Source organism: Amphiura filiformis, chromosome 9 (genome assembly GCF_039555335.1).
Source record: "Amphiura filiformis chromosome 9, Afil_fr2py, whole genome shotgun sequence".
In the NCBI taxonomy this organism is placed as follows: Eukaryota; Metazoa; Echinodermata; class Ophiuroidea; order Amphilepidida; family Amphiuridae; genus Amphiura; species Amphiura filiformis.
Window position 1 is genome coordinate 21,452,555 of NC_092636.1, and position 19,693 is coordinate 21,472,247.

General features: G+C 37.3%; 1 protein-coding gene across 1 annotated transcript in view; it reads left to right on the forward strand.

The window, feature by feature from the left end:
- Positions 1-19,366, forward strand: part of LOC140160740 (protein KIBRA-like) — a 103,946-nt gene extending 84,580 nt beyond the window's left edge. Inside the window, 14 exon segments of the mRNA XM_072184040.1 lie at positions 1,314-1,403; positions 2,652-2,749; positions 2,752-2,819; positions 5,959-5,989; positions 6,046-6,407; positions 6,410-6,620; positions 7,390-7,510; positions 8,483-8,647; positions 10,233-10,425; positions 11,595-11,872; positions 12,202-12,625; positions 13,074-13,368; positions 14,836-15,013; positions 16,420-19,366. Coding sequence (XP_072040141.1) covers positions 1,314-1,403; positions 2,652-2,749; positions 2,752-2,819; positions 5,959-5,989; positions 6,046-6,407; positions 6,410-6,620; positions 7,390-7,510; positions 8,483-8,647; positions 10,233-10,425; positions 11,595-11,872; positions 12,202-12,625; positions 13,074-13,368; positions 14,836-15,013; positions 16,420-16,477 — 2,572 coding nt within the window. The 3' untranslated portion in view covers positions 16,478-19,366.
- The last annotated feature ends 327 nt before the right edge of the window (positions 19,367-19,693 follow it).

Consider the following 19,693-nt stretch of genomic DNA (forward strand, 5'->3'; position numbering starts at 1 on the left):
GTATTATATCGTGATTTTCAAAAATGAAAATTATTTGATATCAGAAAGACATTCTTCGTATTCAGAATGCAATTCGATATGTCTGATGTGCTCTAATGTCCCACAAAAAATACTGTCGAATACTGTCATTCCAGATCCCTTAAAGGAATTGCAGTACTCTTGTCCATCTAATCGTTAATGCTTTTTCCATTAAATTTGTATGCCTCCACCGCGAGGCATACTGTTTTTGCAATGCTTCCGTCCTTCCGTGCTTCCGTCCGGACGCTATATCTCGGGCATGGATGGGCGGATTGACTTCAGATTTTCAGGATAGGTGGGTCATGGTCAAAAACTCTGGCTACTTTTTTTTGAGGTGGGGTTCAAGGTCATATACTGAGGTACATTGTAAAAGGCCATTTGAGGTCAGGGGGTCCATTTTCCTTATTTACCTCTTTTCTCGGAGACTAGGGGTCGCACGTTCCTCAAACTTGGTGGGTGGGTGCATCTTGACCCCAGGCAGAACAAGTTTGTATTGGTTAGTGGGTCAAGGTCACCCGAGGTCATCCAGGGGTCATCTGAGGTCAAATGAGCAAAAACTGTCGTATGGCCATGATACTTGGTATGTACAGTCAACATTTAGAGCCAAATTTTTGGAAGGTCATTTTGGGGTCATCTGGGGTCATCCAGGGGTCATCTGAGGTCAAATTAGTAAAAACTGTCGTATGGGAATGAAACTTGGTGGGTACAGTCGACATTTAGAGCAAAATTTTTGAAGGTCATTTTGGGGTCACCCAGGGTCATCTGAGATCAAATTAGTAAAAACTGTCATATGGGCATGAAATTTGGGGGTACAGTAAACATTTAGAGCCAAATTTTGGAAGGACATTTCGGGGTCATCCGAGGTCATGCAGGGGTCATCTGAGGTCAAATTAGTCACAAACAGTCACATGGGCAGGAAACTTGGGCATAATCAACATATAGAGCCAGATTTTTGGAAGGTGATTCTGGTGGAGGCATCACGGTCGACGCCAAAGCGTCGAAAACCATGACATCCGAGAACCGCGGTCCATCTAGTTCTTCATTGGTTTACTTCTTTTTCCTTTTACAGAATATCTATGAAACTACTAAAGTTGTACATGTTTCACGATTGAGATAATTTCTTAAATAGTTTTCCCCCATGATTCATTGGTTTCCCCCACATATTTTGTTGGTTGTATGTGAAGAGTAGTTGATTTGTATATAGTTCATCTCAAATTTTGATATATGCATTTTCAATTATTGCCCATGTTTTGCTCTTATGAAAGAAGAATGATTCTGACATTTTTTTCCTGAAGGTTAAAACTGAAAGAGAAGAAAGATCAACTAGCAGCTCAATTAAGTGAAGCCAATAGGCAAGCGTTACAGTTAGAATCACAAATGAAGAGGTAAGGCTTGCTGCCAAGTTTTCATTTACAGACTTCAATAACATAATACATAATGGTATTTTTCAAAAGATGTATCAATAAATAAAAAATAAATGTTGGTACATGTATTTATACAGCGCCTTTCACATGTGCACATGTACCAAAGTGCTTTACATTTATTCCGCTGTCGTTAAAATATGTCAGCTGCCATACAATGCCCAAGGCATGCTCATACCTTTGGGTGGCGCTCAATGGACAGTATTCATAACAGCTTCCCATTTCACCCTTGGGTAGAGAGAAGCAAGTAAGTTAAAGTGCCTTGCCCAAGAGCACAACTCGATGGCACCGCCGGGGCTTGAACTCGCAATCCACCGATTGCAAGGCAGAGACTGTACCGCTGCGCCAGCAAGGCAGAGATCGTACCGCTGTGGCAGAGACCGTACCGCTACGCCACCGTGCCCTATCAGTTAAAATTACAATGATCAAGTATGTCTCTAGCTGTTTCCATGATAACGTTGGAGCTCGGCTGACAACAAGGAAGTTCCTCAAAAGCGCACCATGTGAGCCAAATAAAAAAGCAGTATTGAAGTACCGTAAACGTTCGCCTAATGGTGCACCTGGGCTCCTTTGCCTTTGCGTAAATGTTATGTACAAATAAAGAGCTCCCTCCTCTAAAAATCCCAACAAGAATTAATGGTATGTGCCCTTATTTGCTGGTGGGATTTTATGGGAGGGCACTTTTAGTTTGTGTCTAAAATTCCAGTTATGTCAAGGGAGCCCATTAGGCGAACGTTTAAGGTATAGTTTTAAATAATTCTTAAAAATACAATGGTTTTTAACTTACTATGGGAACAACTTTACCTAGTGTGGTACACTGTTTCTCGCCACAGCAGCTGAAGGAGTATCCCATTATGCTTTATGGTACCATTATATAACTGATTGTGCCATAGAAAATGTACACAAAATCCCACACTTCAACTTTCAATTACTCTCTTAAATCAGGGAAGCTTAGACTTTTGTTTGAAAAATATCACCCATAGAGTATTGTGAATCTATCAATAGCTCTCAATATCTAAGCGGCTCTTGTTTATATTTTATATACATTTGCTATGGAGCAAGCAGATATACTGCAATGCATGATGGGATACTCCTTTCAGCTGCTGTGGTTTCTCGCTATGTGAATGACATGCAAACACCACACAACCTGCATTTACAAGTTGTATGCATTGATTGTAATAATTAATATGCTATTTTTTTTGTTTTCTTCAGTTTATCAGGTAGTACATTATCATCAATCTCCAGTCGTGGATCACTTCTGAGTGCATCTAGCCGAGGCTCTCTGGCTTCCAGTAAAGGTTCATTGAACAGCGCCTCAGTAATGCAGAAATAATCACTCAACACTCATTAGATTTTAATCTTAGGGATATTCAACAAAGGGTGAGTTTCTTATTATTTAGGAAACATGAAAGATTTGTAACCATTGCCATCATCATCATTATTTTTGGCATTGCAAAGTATGCTATCAACTTGGGGCAAACAAAAAATTGTTGTATTGACCTCAGCAACCGACCCTTAAACTTACACAAATCGGGTTTTATTTGTTATTTTTATCCAAAGATCTGTTAGACCCCTTAACCTGGCAGTTGAGATAGAGCGATCAAACCATGTCAGCCATCAGATATATTTTTTGCCATCAATTATAATTTATAGCCCGCATATGGAATGCTCTTCTCGCACATCCCTGCTTTAAGATCATATAGGCTCGCGTCAGTAAGGGGTTAATCTTCTACAAGATGCTAGTTTCTTGCTTTAAGGAGGCACACAGGATCACTAATTAGCAATTATTATTCACCTCATAACTCGAAAACTATTTATGTAAAGTATATAAAAGTATACATTTTTTGAACGGAAATGAGCTCATAAATCCATTTAAAATGTCAGTTTTGGGTCAAAAAGTACAATTTTCGAAAAAATCACAAAAAAAACGTTTTTTTTTGACCAAAAATTTTTGGTCCGCCATAAAAAAAAATTATTTGAAAATCAAAAACATGAATTTTATTAATTTAGACAAATAAATCTAGAAAGTGTTTTTTTGTTTTTTCGAAATTTTGCCTAGTTTTTAAAATATAGGCAAAAAATCAGTAAAAACGTGTGACCCGTGTTCAAATTTTTGAATCATGGGTGATAAAAAAAGTTCTAGGCTCTAATTTAAAAAAACGAAAAAACACTATCTAGATTTTGGCCATATCTAAACGTTTGACTTAAAAACTTACCTCAGTGATGCTTCATTTAGACGCTATGGCGGACCAAAAATGGTTAAAAGTGGTCAAAAGTGAACTTGCGAAAATCGCGATTTAGAAAAATACAGCGGATTTTAGGTCCATTTTTGAAGATTATTCCCTAAATATATAATCCGTGACTTGTGACGTTTGGTCAAGTTAGAAAATGAGAAGAAGGCGCCCAACTGCAGCAGATTGGCATATTTTGGTGATTTAGAAGGTAAAATATACAATAAGACAAAATTATCCATGCACATTCGGCAGATGTTTTATCCACATGGTGTAGCCATTTTATTTACTGCAGTCTTGTTTCCATGGTGCAGCAAAGCTTCCGGCAAGGTCGCGCGGCGTCGCGTCGGCGTTTGAGGAGCGACAGGGCGCCATGGACAGACAGACAGGTTACGCGAAAGTTGCACAGTGCATGGTCGTGTTGCCGCGAACGAAACCATGATTATTTAGCACAATTTTGTCCTGTTCCGTATAAAAAAAGATCATGCTCTGTATTAAAATGTGCGGACATCAGAATATTAAAATTAGCATAGAATAACTGACAAGCAATTATTTTAGCAGATAATCAGAAAGTTTTATGAAATGAAGAATAAATTGAGACATAAATCATGATAATTGCGATTTCTGTTTTGTACTAATTTTCATAATTTTGCTTTAAAAATGCAATGTTTTTAATTTATCGGTTTTGGTGATTTTCTTTCTTTTTTTTTTTTCTTTTTTTTGGTGTTGACAAATATTGCATTTTTATGTTCATTGTCCTTTTCTGAACCGCAAACATGATGTTGTTACTACTCGTTGCTTTTTCTTTTTAGTTGGTGCTTGAGAGGCACCACAGCGGCCTGTCCGCGCCAAATATCGACATTTTTGACATAGAGTTGTAGGCCTATGCCTAGATGGTCGATATGATGTATTGAAATGTCAACGTTTTTGACATTGCGTTAATGGTCAATCAGGAGTAGAGAACGTTTGAAAACGAATCATAAATTCGTGTTTTAATAACACTTTGAAACATTATTCAGGGCCTTAGGTATCCTAATATAGGCCTACCGGTAGTAACTACTTGCCTATTTTTTATGGTCTTCAAAATTAAAACGAGACTGAATGACCGCAGAGTCTATCGTATCTACCAGATTGCGTCATCATTACAGGGCTAAATCTTACGGGTAACTACTTCTTACAGATAAATTTCATCTTTTCAAGTTCAGAATGAAACTTGAAAAACAAAACAAAAACAAACAAAAAATTCACTATTGTGTTCATATAAAAAAAACCTATAATTTATACCACTATATCAGCACTTTTTTGGCGAAATTTATCGAGTAGGCCTACTGATTCTGGGACAGGGACGGTGGTGGTCTGTCGGCCCGCAGTTTCGCAATGCAATGGTGCAAGCTTTACCTACCTTGGAAGAGATCAATACGATAAAATACGGTAGTGATCGCGATTGGCGACTCCAGCGCCTCAATCAGTAATCACCTCGCCCATCCAGTTTACCATGTGTGCGTGTCTTTTGCTGGCTATCGCCGTAATAATACGCGTTACGAGAACGCGATTTATTATGGAAAACAATGATTTATTTGCTTTTGCATTTTGACAAATTTTTAATGAAAAGGGTCTTTAAAATAGCTTTTCTTATGGTTCAAATTTTAAGATTTCTTTAAAATCTATTAATGACAAGATAAAATACGGTTTGAAGATGACATTAGTGATGAAAACTCAATTTTGGCCATGTAACACTTCAGTGATCCTGTGTGCATCCTTAATGCCTAGATATGCCTTGAAATAAGAAAAACCCAAAACAGGTGTATGTCTCCTTGTGTCGTGTCAATGCGTTTGCATACTTCGCAGAAGCTCTGACCTTGGTGACTAGCGACTTAAAGAGGAAGCCCCGGCAGAGCAGTTCTTCTGGAGTGAACCAAACCTGCCTGGTTATCAAATTAATCAGTGACAAGGTTATCTCTGAATTTGACAGGTGCTATTTGATGTTTGAATGTTGTTGCATCAATTAGCACCTGTCAAATTCAGAGATAACCATGTCACTGATTAATTTGATAACCAGGCAGGTTTGGTTCACACAGAAGAACTGCTCTGGTGGGGCTTCCTCTTTAAAAGCAACATTACCTAGTGTGATTGGTTTAATTGTTTCGAGTCATGCATAGTTTAAATGTCATACGGTTGTGAGGTGCGCCCTCGCTTTCAAATGTACATGTTGTGTCAGAGAAATAAATATTAGGCAAATGGACAAAATGTAACCGAGTTTACCTAATTCTATATGTTCTTGATTTCAGGTTGATGCACTTTTGCACGGTGGAATAGAAAGTCTTCAACCGGAGATACATCATATTTAACTCCATTACCACAACCAAATCCAATAGAACACATAACACAAGTTCCAGTGATAACGAATCATAAACCACCCCCAAGTGTGGATAGACTCAGGGTTGGTGGTGAGGCATCAAAATCTGTCACATCTCTCTCACCACGGTCTTCATTATCCTCCCTGTCACCACCCGCATCACCCAGTGGGGCGGGTGTCGACTTGGAAACACTTGTACCGCATCCACCTTACGCTGGAGCGCCACCTACATACCAAGACTTTGTCAACGTACAAAGACAACAAAGAGAAACAATTTCGTCCTATCTGAGCTCGGACGGTTTAGTCGACACGTTGGACGAGGAACAAATGGCTGCCTCTTTAGCACAAATGAGCTTGACTCCTCAAGACTCTGTGATGGCGATGAATAATGTTTCATCACGGTTAATAACCCACATGCGGGTATGTACAATTTGATGCTGGCAGGTGATAATGGTGTTGTGCACGGGGCAGGGATCCCTGTGAGAGGTGGTGCAGGAGGATTAAGGTTAAATGTGGATCCAGGACTAATAGAAAGTGATTATGCTGCAGAATTCGGAAATACTCCTTTGAGTCCTATCAACGAAGGGATCGCAGGTAAGCTTTCAGTTTCTTGCTGCTGTTTGTAACTAGAAAATATTTCTTATTTTTATTTGGCTAACTTTTTGTGACTCTTTATTGGATAAAATATGATAAAATATCAATAATTTCAAAAACAACAAAAAAACTATTGTTTTACGAGAGATTCATTCATAAAGTTGTGTTTAGCTAAGTATCTTTGGACATAAATGTTGATTGAATACACATTCAAGTCACGTGAGTGCAAGAATGTCACTGTCCGGAGATGTTTTACAAAGAACCCAAGAACTGTCATCAAATTATCATGATTTCTGATTTATCCCATTGTGAGGTAGACTTGCTACAAGTCCTCAGGCTTTTCTGTAGTTTTAGAGAAAAGGGATTAGATATAACCACTATTAATTCGCTGGTGAAACAACTCCCTAGTAACTGGATCATGCCCCTTTTGTAATGTTAGTACATGTGTTAGATAAAATTATCATATTGTCATGAATTCTGCATGGACGCAAAAAACTATTTGTCCCATAGTGAGGTAGACTTGCTACAAGTCCTCAGGCTTTTCTGTAGTTTTAGAGAATAGGGATTAGATACCACTATTAATTCGCTGGTGAAACAACTCCCTAGTAGTAACTGGATCATGCATCATGCAGTCTACACCTACAAGGCTTTATCCATGTTCAAGGGCCAAAAGTACATATGAGGTTTTTCCCGCCCAGCGACGATATATAATTTTTTTCATAAGTACTGTCCACATATGTTGATGATCAAATCTTGTGTTGTTTTGCAGGTGTAGATTTAGCTAATCTTGAGGGTCCATTGGGTATAGCTGATCCAAGGAGTGTATCAGCTGCAGTATCTGATGAATCAGTAGCAGCTGATAGTGGGGTTTATGAAGCATCAGGAAAAAGGTAAGCAGGCGTGCAAGATTGTCCCTCACTGATAGCAAAGTTTTGCACTCGATCAAGAGAGGCAACAATTTCTCAAAATACAGAATTTCCCCAGGTGGAGTACCACTTTCAGTGTCATTAATTTATGGAGCTGGAACTGTATGTTGTAAAATTTTAAAATTAACAATGCATCTGTCAATGTTCAAACCCTCAAATTTGCAAACATAAGGTGGTAATATTTGACTGAATCAATTCCATATGGTCTCAAAGTACATGTACATTCCATGAATATATTCACTGTAGAACTAGTGATATAGTGATTAATTACCATAACGATGGGTTTGCACTATTTTTTAATGTATTGCTTTGCACTAGAACAGTATGATTGCACATAGACACAGGTGATGAGTGTAGCAGGCTTATAGTGCAGGGCAATACACTCCAAAATAGTGTAGACCCATTGCTATGTTACATCACTACTTCTACAGCAAATTTTATTGAAAAAGTCATTTAGCTTTGATTATTTGTACCAAAGTAATCAGGTGTCTTGAATAAGATTGGCACAGACTTAAACATCAGAAAATCCATCATTGAGAGGAAATTGCGCTACTTTGGCCACATTGTAAGAAAGGATGGTGGAGTTGAGAAGCAGATTCTTCAGGGAGCTGTGGAAGGCCATCGTGGAAGGGGACGTCCATCAACATCTTGGACAAATGATGTGAAGAACGTTTCATCACACGGAATGTATGGTGCAACTTTTGGCTTTTGATAGAAGTAGATGGCGTACTCGTGTGAAGACCACAGCAGTGCAATCCTGCACCATCTGACCCAGAGAAAGAGAGAGAGCATCATGTGTATTGTCTGAATATCTTAAAATTGTACAGATGCTGTTTAATTAAACACAGTTGTTTTCTATATTTCAAGCTTTGAGTCCGGTTACCTTTAAACTGTTGCACAAGTTAACATGCTGTCGTACAATCTTTACTCCTACAGACCTAGCGAAGTTGGTGACGAGGTATTTATGGTGGACGAGGACACATTAGAAGCAGCTCAAATCCAAGTAGCCTTCCAGTATGATGTGACGGAATCCACCTTGTATATTACATTAGAAAAACTCAGAAATATCAAAGCCTTGTTACCTGAACAAGGTGCTAACTTGTAAGTATAACACATTTTAGGTGTTGGTGCAGGAAGCACCCATCTGCAATTGCTGCCAGGTGTCATCATATTTTTAGACACTGTACAAACTAGAATGCAGATTTTGTCAAATGTCTATAGGACAGCTATTGCAGATAGGGCCTTCTTTATCTAACCCCTCAAATTAATGATTCTTATAGATGAATGTGTTTTTTATAATTGTACTTATAAAAATATTTTGAAGGTTTGTTTGGTAGGATTTGTTGTCAGAATTCTGTTAGCACAAGATTGTAACTTCATCAGGGCAAACCTATTATGTTTGACAAAACATACTTTGCTCTTGTTATAATTAGACAACCTGGTTGATCGAAAATAAGCTTAATTGTGACCATCCACCACAAAGTGGTAGTAAAGTCGGCTCTAGGTCATTTTCTGTTTATTCCAGATTTTGAAAGAATTCACTTTCAGCTTTAAAATGACACCTCAACCAGCTTCATCGGACATCTGAAAGTGAAGTTATGGTTCATCAAAGGTCAAATTTCTAATATATTTTACATAGAAATCCATATACTGTTTTTGATTTATGTCAAAATGGAAAATGCCGACTTTACGACCAGTTTGCGGTGGATGGGCACAATTTAGTAGGCACTCCCACTATAGTATGTTCCCATTATAGTATGTATGCCTTGACTGCCTTCCTCAATGCAGTAAAGTAAAATCAAATTTTGTACTGTAAAATCAAAGTTTGTGATTTTCAGAAAATGTGCAATTTTATATACTTATCATCATTACGTTTAGAGATACAATAAAAAATAATATCTAAATTACTGCCCGGAGGAAGTCATGTGACACGATCAAGGGGAATGAGTCACATGTCGGCAATTTTCAATTAAAAGTTTTTACATCATTTTCTGACAGTTTACAAGTGCTACATTTTGATGCAAACCCCATCAAAATCGGACATCTGGTTACTGAGTTATGAGCAATTTATTAATGGCTGAAAACAATATGAAACAAAAGAATTTGAACACTGTTTTTGCCAATATCTCAAAAACGATATTAACGACATCCGACTCATTCCCCTTGATCATGTCTCATATGAGCTATAGGGGAAAATGAGCCCTATGAAGGAAACTTGTGTTGTTGAGAGGGAGGAGGTCAAAAATGTCAGGTACACTATTTAAAAATATCAATGTTATTTTGACCCACTTCCAGCTCACGCCAGATGGGAGGCGATAGTGAGCTTTGCAACAAAACTAGTTACATTTATAGGGCTTTGTTGATCTTTTGATTTGTTTCCCTAGCTTTAGCTATTGCCAGCTTCATTGGGCACTTCCAGATATTTTTGGCCCTACCCCTAAAGAAGACATGGGATTGGGAAAACTCGAACTTTTTTGGGAAAACTCAAACATTTTTGGGATTCCCATGTCTTCTTTAGGGTAGGTGCCATTAATTTCTGTAATGAGTACAGACCACTGCAGCAATTTATCATCTTTATTTTGCTTCTAAATGTAGTGCAGGATTTTAGTAGCTAAATGCTATTGGTACTTCATGTACTTTCAGTAACAATTAAGTTTGCATACATTTCTCTTTGTTCATTTTTCAGCTATTTTAAAGGAGATTTATTACCATGCCCACCAAATGCTAACTTCAGTTTTAAAACAATAAACTTCAGTGATGTGAAACTAGAAATATTGCACCAGACCTTCAAGATGTGTTTACTGGGTAATAAGGTGACAACAAAAACATTGGAAATCCATGTATGTAGCTGTACACAAGATGGACAGGAGGAAGTAGTGGTAAGAAGAATGGGGTTATTCCATTTATTTTCCTAAATGTTTAACGCATCAGTGATGCATGCTTATAACGTATTAACACGCATTTATCCAGCCCTGTCTGGCGGCAAGATTTCATGAATATACGATAGGTGCGGTGCACCTCGCAAAACCGGAATTTCTAACAGAATATGTTAGTACCAATGGCGCCGTATATAAGGTAAAATTCGCGAAGTCAACGGCCCAAACATGTCAGAAACTATGCATTATTTCGACGTATTTATAGTGTTAAATAATGAATGTTTTGAGCAAGTTTCATGTAAATTATTAAGGTCGTCTTCAGATTTTGTTACTTTCAACTGTTGATTAGCATTGAAAAATGGAAAATTGAAGGTTGAAAATGACTTGCGTGTCACACGTCTACCACAATTGCTAAACGTTTAACGGATCATGCATGCGTTTAACGGTTCATGCGTTTAACATTCCCATGCCTAAAGCAGATTGATAAATCAAAGTCCTACATGTTAGATCATCATTTCAATTGATCATAGATTTGGCTGAAGTTACGATAAAGCACATTGGACCATGTCCATTGCCCAAAATGAGGGGTAACTTGTTGGTTAATCCGAAGGTATGATAATCTGAAGGCCCATCATTATGCATATATTATAGTCTTAATACAGCAATTTCCTATGGACTTTCCAAGCTTAATTCATATTCAAAATGAACCCTGGACTTATTGAATAATTTGCAGTAACATAACCAGGCTGGTGATTGCTGTCAATCTCGAATCACAAGAATGATTTGCCTGGGTCCCTTGTTCATACCACTACCATAACAATTAAAGACTATTATGCTGGTGAACCTTACAGGAATTTCATGTGCTATGTGTAAGAAAGAAGTTTTGTCGGCCTTTTTTGATTGTTTACATCTAAGGGTACCATGACAACTAAGTGTAAGTCCTCCAAGTACATTTTGAGATGGAAACCATATTGAATGTAGAAAGCAAATTTATACTTCTACGATTCTCAAATTTGGTACACTCACCGGAGCGCTTTCACCGGGTCAGCCGGCGTCTTCAGCGGATGTTATTGCATATTGAATGTGTTATGCAAAAGTGCTGGAAGGTAATAAGTGCCGATAGTGTCAACCAGACCTGCTTTAACCATAATTTTGTCAACATTTGTGAACAGGGAGGAGTGCGAGTAAGTCTTGCTGATTATAACCCCATGCTGCCATGCCGACTACGATGGTACAACATCCTCAATCTCAAATTTCTACAAGCGGAAACACAGCGCTGCAACAGCTCTCTCAGCAGTACGTCGACGGAGAATGGCAACACATCGTCTAATAGTAGTGGGGTGGTCGCAAATACTGATGCATCTCAGGAGCGTATACGTAGAGCCTCCACAGGGGATAGGAATACAGAGATACAGTCTAATGCTGTGGCTGCAGAATCTACTAATATAAGGTAATTAGGAACAAGACAGAAAAGAAACTAATGTAGTACGTTATTGTGCTATTTCAATAGAAAATCACACTCACTTTTGGAATTCCAAGCAAATTTGCAAGTTTTAGCTATTTGAGATTCTGCATTTTCATCCAAACATAGCATAAAAGGTATTGAAGATTTTGGAGTTTCAACCAAAATCACTTAAATAGGGAGGGTCCAAATAGGGAGGGTCCCATTTGAATTCAAATATCTTGGGAACCGAAGAGAGTAAGACTAAATATAAACACAAGAAAATAAGTACAGTCTTTTAATGCACAACTTTCACTTGTTTTTCCCATTTTCTTCAGATTTCGGTCATCCTCATTTGACAACTCCCTTATCAACCGTCAAAATAATCTGAACACTATGTCCACTGTTCCAATAAGCGCTGCCGACAGGACAGCGCCACCGCCACAAGGACCACCACCGCATTCTCAAATTCACAGTCTTCAATTCAGGAATGGAGAACCGTATAACACTGCCATACCTTACAACCATTATCGAAATCCTAACCAAGTGCCTGGTCTGCCAGGTCAGCTTAGAAAAGCGTCGTCTGCTGCGGCATTAGCCGACAAAGAAACAAACTCTGAGTTTTATCATATGGCACATGGAGGTGCAAGGACCAAAGAGTTTCAAAGGGGTGCATCTAATCATTTGAGAGTTCCATCTGTGACAAGATCAAAAACATTCTCTGTGAATCCTCATTCTCAGCATATGCTTCACTCATGCAAGGTGAGTTATGGGGTGTAAGGCAATAGAAACAAATTAGTTCGATCTTTCGATTGACCGTCGATGCTTGGTAAGAAGCTGTTCATTTCACCCTGATGTTAAGATAAGCATTAGGGTAAGCAAATTATCCAATTCTCGATCATGAAAGCCAACTTGGGTACGCACAGATATTTGCATCGAGCGTAGTACGCAAAGACCACACACTTACGGCGCAAGCACATCTTTTGAGAATTGACCATGTCTTTGGTCATGCGATCGTGGTGTTCAACGAAAAGTATGCTGACGTAACGGTACCCAGAAGGTACATCCTCTCATGATCGAGAATTAGATATTTTGCCTATAGTAATTATGTTTATGGGTAGTTTAAAGTTGCTGCATCATGTGAGCTTGAACAAATGGAGCTAAACAAATTCATATTTCCAAATCTGTTTCTTTTTCTCATTTTTTCCAGCTCAATCGTAGTGACAGTGACAGTGCCATGTGTCACAGAACAACAACAACCCCATTCCGTAGGAACTCTATTGAGAGAAGAAGTTTACGATGGAAGAAAGTTCAACAAATGCGATCTGAAAGAGCTGGCAGTAGTAGCAGTGGTAGTAGTATTAGTGGAGGCCATCAGCAGGGCAAGAGTTCAACCGATTTAGAAATGAATTTACATGTGTCTAGAGCTAGACAATCGCAAGTGTTACAAGAGATTGAGAAGCTGAGAGAGATTAAGAATTGTATGGAGGATGCTAAAGCTAAAGGTTAGTGCTTTCCTGCTCAAAATATGAAAAAATCAGACAATTTTGGTGTCAAAATGATCTATTAATGATTTCAAAATGCATTCAAATTCAATGCATTTTGAAATCATTAATAGAGTATGACATGAATACAAATTATCAATTTTCATATTAAAAATACAAAACATCTTGAAATTTTTTTTTTTTTTTTTTTTATTTTTTTTTTTTTTTTTTTTTTTGTTTTTGTTTAGTGACACTACAAAACCGAAAAAATTAAAAAATTAAAAAAAAAGCAACAAAAAAAACAAAACAAATTTTTTATTTTTTTTGAAATTCAAGTATAGTCCCACCCCCAATTTTGAAAAATGTTCACCCAAAAGCGGGGTGGGACTATACTGGCCAGTCATCTGGTAATTCTGACTTTGGAAATTCAAAAAGTGAGCTAGAAATGCCATTGGGCTATTCCAGTTGAAGTCAATATGCCCCCTATGAAAGACATGATCTTAATCTTCCATACAGGGAGTGTGAATTTCAAATGGGGTTACCTTAATGGAGGACTCCATCTGAAATCTATGCCATCTGTGTGGGAAATTAAAGCCATGTCTTCCATACTGAAGAGTGCCATGTGTATGGATCAAACTGGAATAGCCCAATTTGTGTGAGTTGCTTGTAGTCAAGAGTGAACATAGTATTTATTTTAGAGATACAATATAGTAATGTGGATTTAGGTCTGTGCGGTTATAAAACATTTATAACATTTGATGGTTTGAATCTCAAAATATTAGACTTCATCATACACTTTTTGTTATGCCTAGATCTTGGTCTTTAAAGAACAGGTATATTTGAAGCAAGCAGTCCCTTTGTAACTGAGAAAATTGCATTTGAATAACGGTCATTTTACACAGTAACATAGAGGGGGATGTATTGGTGGTGTGGACCATAATAAGAAGTTTTATAAATCAGGGTTGTTTGATTAAATCATTGATTTAAATCGCGATTTAAATCACTTGAGATTTTTTTTTTTAAATCACTGATTTAAATCAACTTTCCCCCCTTTTTTCACCATTTTTGATCAATGTAAGTTAATTTCTTGCTTAAATTGACCGTTTTACTTCATTCTTAATGCTTCTACATCTTTTGGATACAATTAAAATACCTCTATGATATCACTTTATCTATTGCTAAAAATTCATATTCAAGGTGCAGAATTCAGCAGGTTTGTTCCCCATGATTTTACCAAATTTTTTTCTTTGAAATTTTCACATGTAAAAACATATTTTGATTTTTTTTAAATACCTGGTAGGATTGTGCATATGACTAGCATTCCACTGGTACTCTTTTGACTTTATCATGGGGTATAGCAGTTCTTGGAATAAAAAAAATCAAATAAATCGATTTAAATTAAAAAAATCCGATTTAAATAAAAAATTTATTTTTGATTAACAAAATTTTTTTTTTAAATCAACAACCCTATTATAAATTACTTTGCAGGTGAACGAGAGCTGCCATCAATATTGAATGAGAGTGACATCTTGCGACGTCTTCTAGACTGTGCAGAGAAGGAAGCAATGCTGAGACAACAGGCCCAGGAGAAGGTGATGGAAAGACAGAGACTACAGAGAGTCTCTGGCACCAGTAGTCCAGGGCTCCCAGAACACACTTCAATCAGGTAAGGAGTGAGAAATATCAACACACATGCATACTTGTATTGGATAGTCAACAAAGGACTGTAAGACACAAACTTGATATACCGTATTTAGTCAAATAAACGCCCCGGGCGTAACATTTTCCCAAGGGGGGGTGTTTCAATCCAGATTTTAGCCAATTATTGGCGCTTATTTTTGACCATGTGGGCAACTTGGTAAGCTTACTACACAATATAGCATGGAAATATCGTCATTTTTGAAACATCTTGGTTGAAAAAAGTGGTGGGGCGTTTATTTGAGGGGCGACTATTTGACGAAATACGGTATACGTAGACATGCAGTCTAAGCCACAACCTTTTACACCTGGATAAATTGTGGACTTTCTTTAATAGGCTTTTATGATTGTAATCGTATCTTCAGAGCCACCATTTCATCAGTAGATAAGGGCAATTTGCTTATAGATCATTGGGCACCTTACTGTGATTCCTGGTGGACAAGTAGGCGAGGGATAAATTACCGTAACCACTCAGGTATAAGCCCACCTTCGGCTATAAGCCCACCTCCTGTTTTTCAAACCATTCGGGGAATAAGGGTGCACTCGGGTATAAGCCCAGTAGTCATTTTGGCTTACATTCCATACTTAAATTTTTTTTTAAATTGACAAATATGATAGAAATTACTGATACATTGGGCATATACAAAGGGCGAAGATTTTTCTTATTTTTAAATTCTTTTTAAATTTTTAAACTACTAGTTATAAGCCCACCCCCATTTTTGAAGTGAAATTGCCCATCTAGGGGGGTGGGCTTATACCGAGTGGTTACGGGTACATGCACAACTCCTAACAGTTTTGTCCTGCAGAAATCAGTGCTAAATAATCCTGATGACATCTTGCCGTTTCAGATTTGCCAGATGGCAAACCCTTTGAAACCCTCTTTGACTTCGTTGAAACCCTCTTAGACTTCGTACTGCCGAATATCATATCCCACCTCTATACTGATAAAAAAGCATTTTATAGAAAATGCATTTTTGTCATCATGTTGGGAAGCACGGTAGCCCAATGATTAGGGCGTGAGCTTCATAATCGAAAGGTTGCAGGTTCGAGCCCCACCACGGCCAGTGTGTTGCGTCCTTGAGCAGGATAGCTTAATTCCCAATTGCTTCACTCCACCCAGGTGTGAAATGGGGAGCTGCTGGGGTAATCACAATCCAAGTCGCTGAGAATACATGCACATCAGTTGCTGACTCTGTGAAGCAGAAATGATTCTGATATATCATAATGGAAGCGGAATAATTGTTTTGTGTGCGCTGATAATTAGGTCTTGCCTAGCTGAAACGCATGTAAAATCAAACAACATTTTTTATTTATTTATGTTTGACACCTGTTCTCAAACAAATCTTAATCAGAATTTATGTTCTGTGTTTGCAGGGAAATGATATCAGAAGTACCGCCTCCAGGAACAGATTCACCTGTCACTCAACCATGATAAAGCAAGAGCATCCTCTCTCCAGAATGAATACCTGCCAATCAGCAAATGCATCATCTATTACAAGTTAACTTTGGATTACACTACTGCTCTCTTTCTCTCTTAAAATGGACAATCCAAGCGATAGGGTTGTACTCTTGAAGTTGGAACTTCTAAACGATTTAAGGTGCACACTTTATATTATGCAAATTACATGAATATGCTATAAAAATACTCACTTTGCCTGTGAAGCAATCTTTAGGTGTTGGACATTGTAAGGCTGACGTAATGTACTACTGCGCTGTGCCAGAGGAGTCAGATATTTTGACTTTTCGTATTTTAGATCACCATTTTCATTGGTATTCAATGTAGTGATTCATAATTCACTTTGGTATTCTCAAGTCTTGTATTGAATCTAAGTATTCTTGTCAGTATTTCAATTGTGTAGACTTGAATGAAGACGGGAATTACAAAACAGGCAATTATTGTTTGTAATTTAAATCATGATTATGTTCATTGGGTAAATGGAATTCTGTTAATAATGGGCTATTCTAGTTGAAATCCATACACCCCCTGTGGAAGGAAGACATGACCTTAATCTCCCATACAGTGGGTTGATTTTAAATTGAATCACCCATTCAGGTAACCCCACTTGAAATTCACACTCCCTGTGTGGAAGATGAAGGTCATTTCTTCCACACGGGGTGTATGGATTTGAACTAGAATAGCGCAAATTAATTTCTCTGTAAATAAGTCAAATCTAATCTTCTCATAATATTATTAGTAAAAGGACTATTGCCATGTCAGTGCCAGAAAGGCAAATCACAGATGGCAGCTATTATTGTAGCCACAATGGTCCTGCCTGTCTTGCACTCACATGACAGCCTCTCTCTTTAACCTTGATAACTTTCTTGATTGAGCTGCCTTATGAAATGTTGTGCCCATTTTATCAAACAAGCGATGAAAAAACTTATAACAAATATATTGATCTAAGGACAAATCATAGTTTTGACACAAATAATATACTTCTTAATCTTAACTATTATCCAGAGAAACATTTTTGTCCCTATTTATGTACAATTAAAAAAAAAAATTATAATAAGTTTTGATAATTTTTTAACTAAAATCAGTGGCTTTTTATAATATAATTGTTTTATGGTTTGACAATTTGTATTTCTATAATTGGAATTTGTTCTGTAAACAAATAGAAATAATAATTAATCACAAATGTTTGAACAGAATTCAAATGTTTGAACAAAATTGATCACTTTTACAACATGAGCGTGTGATTGGAAAAGTGTGACGTGGCAAATGAATGAAGAAAATGTGCCATTTTAGATGTACATGTGCATTATTGCAGTAAATTTTTTTGTTACTTCCATGGCTATGCTGTATGCCAAGCACACACAAGCGTAAACGATAATCACACTGATTGGCTGATCAACGGTCTTGACAACAAGACAGTTGATCCATTGGTCATCCGCGGGTAGAAGGGGAAGAGACCTTGACAATGCTACATGATCGCCGATCATCAGTGCGTACCCAGACCACATAAGTACTAAAAATGAGTAATACACATGCACCTGCACTGTCCCGTCCAAATCAAGTAACCCCTCTGTGAGTGCATTGACATGGATGAAACACAATTGTCATTCTGACTTTATGCAGCGATAAGTGTCAGTCTTCAAACCAGATGTGCCTAAACTTTTATCTTTCTAATAGATTTTGTATGTCTTATAATAAAGCCTGTATAATGTGGTGACCTATACTAGAAATGAATGACCTCAAGTATAGCATGCATCAGTTTTCTGTTGTACATGTATTTTGGATGATGCAGGCTATACTTGAGGTCAGTAAATGTTGATTGACTCTAAACCTGGTATATCATAGTATGCATTTGTGAGATTCTTACAAATAACCATGCTCCTGGGCCATAACTAGATACCAAATCTCTTGGGGGCAGCTATTGACACAAAAAATCATCACGCTATGTCAGGTTGTGTTCATTCAATTGAAATTTCCACTATAGCTTTGAATTGACACCCTACTTTAAAATTTTGGAACTATGATCAAAAGTAGCACATAGGTGACCTGTCCTGATGAAGCCCGCCATAAGTCGCACTCGGCCATTTTGAGATACGGAGGGTCGAAGTTGGGAAAGGGGTAAAAACCTTGCAGATTTTGTTTTTCAGTTTTTGTTATTTTTTGATTCCATAATATGTTTACTTTAACCTACCATTGAAAACAAAATATTCTTTTACGTCTAAAGCACCCAAATCTAGCATTTTCTGAGCCAAACCTAGTCCTTAAACATGTAATTTTATAATTTTAAAGCCATTTTTCTTGCAGTTGCCTTTTCTTTGTGTGTCGCTTCCCCCTTCCCATTGAAAGACTGTAGAATGAGGACCACATGTCCTAGAAACATAATTTTGGTATCAAATGAAAGCTGAAAGCTAAATGATAACATCAAAAACTCAATCTCAAAATTAGTGACTTATGTCTGGTTTTGTAGGAGCGGGTCACATATTATCTACTTATTTTCTGTATATTGGACTAGTTATATACTTGCCTTTATCTCAAATTGAGAAAATGAATATATCAGTTTTTGCATCTGAATTCTTCATAAAATAAATAATGCAGCTATGAGGAAATGTGATTTTTCATGATCCAGGATCATAGTTGTAAGTCAAAATCTCACAGAAGCATCATAGTATTGCATCTTTATGGTTTTGTGAAATGTGAACAATTTTGCATACTTCATTGAAGAGATTCATCGGGATTGTCTATATAAATTATTACTAGAGTTCTCTTAACAAATCCAGGTACTCACAATTAGTAGTGACGTTTCGCAACCTTACTGGCTGGTTGCTTCTTCTTGACTGAGCTGTATCCAATACTAGCACTTGCTGTCTTAGCTGTTGTATTGGTTGCGTAAACGTCACTACTAATTGTGAGTACCTGGATTTGTTAAGAGAACTCTAGTAATAATTTTGCATACTTGTATTGGATTTAACAAATGAATTATAATAAGCTTTTTGTCTCTAAGAGTCTATACACAGTATACGGGCATACAAAGGTTAACATATGAATACAAAGCTAAATTACCTTTTATAATAAGTGTAAACTTTTTTGTTGAGTACTAATTAGTGCAAAAATTGAATGTGAGCCTTAAATACAAGATAAATAGCATGTTTTATTTGGATTAGGCCAAAAAAAAAAGTTTGTCTCAAAGCTCGC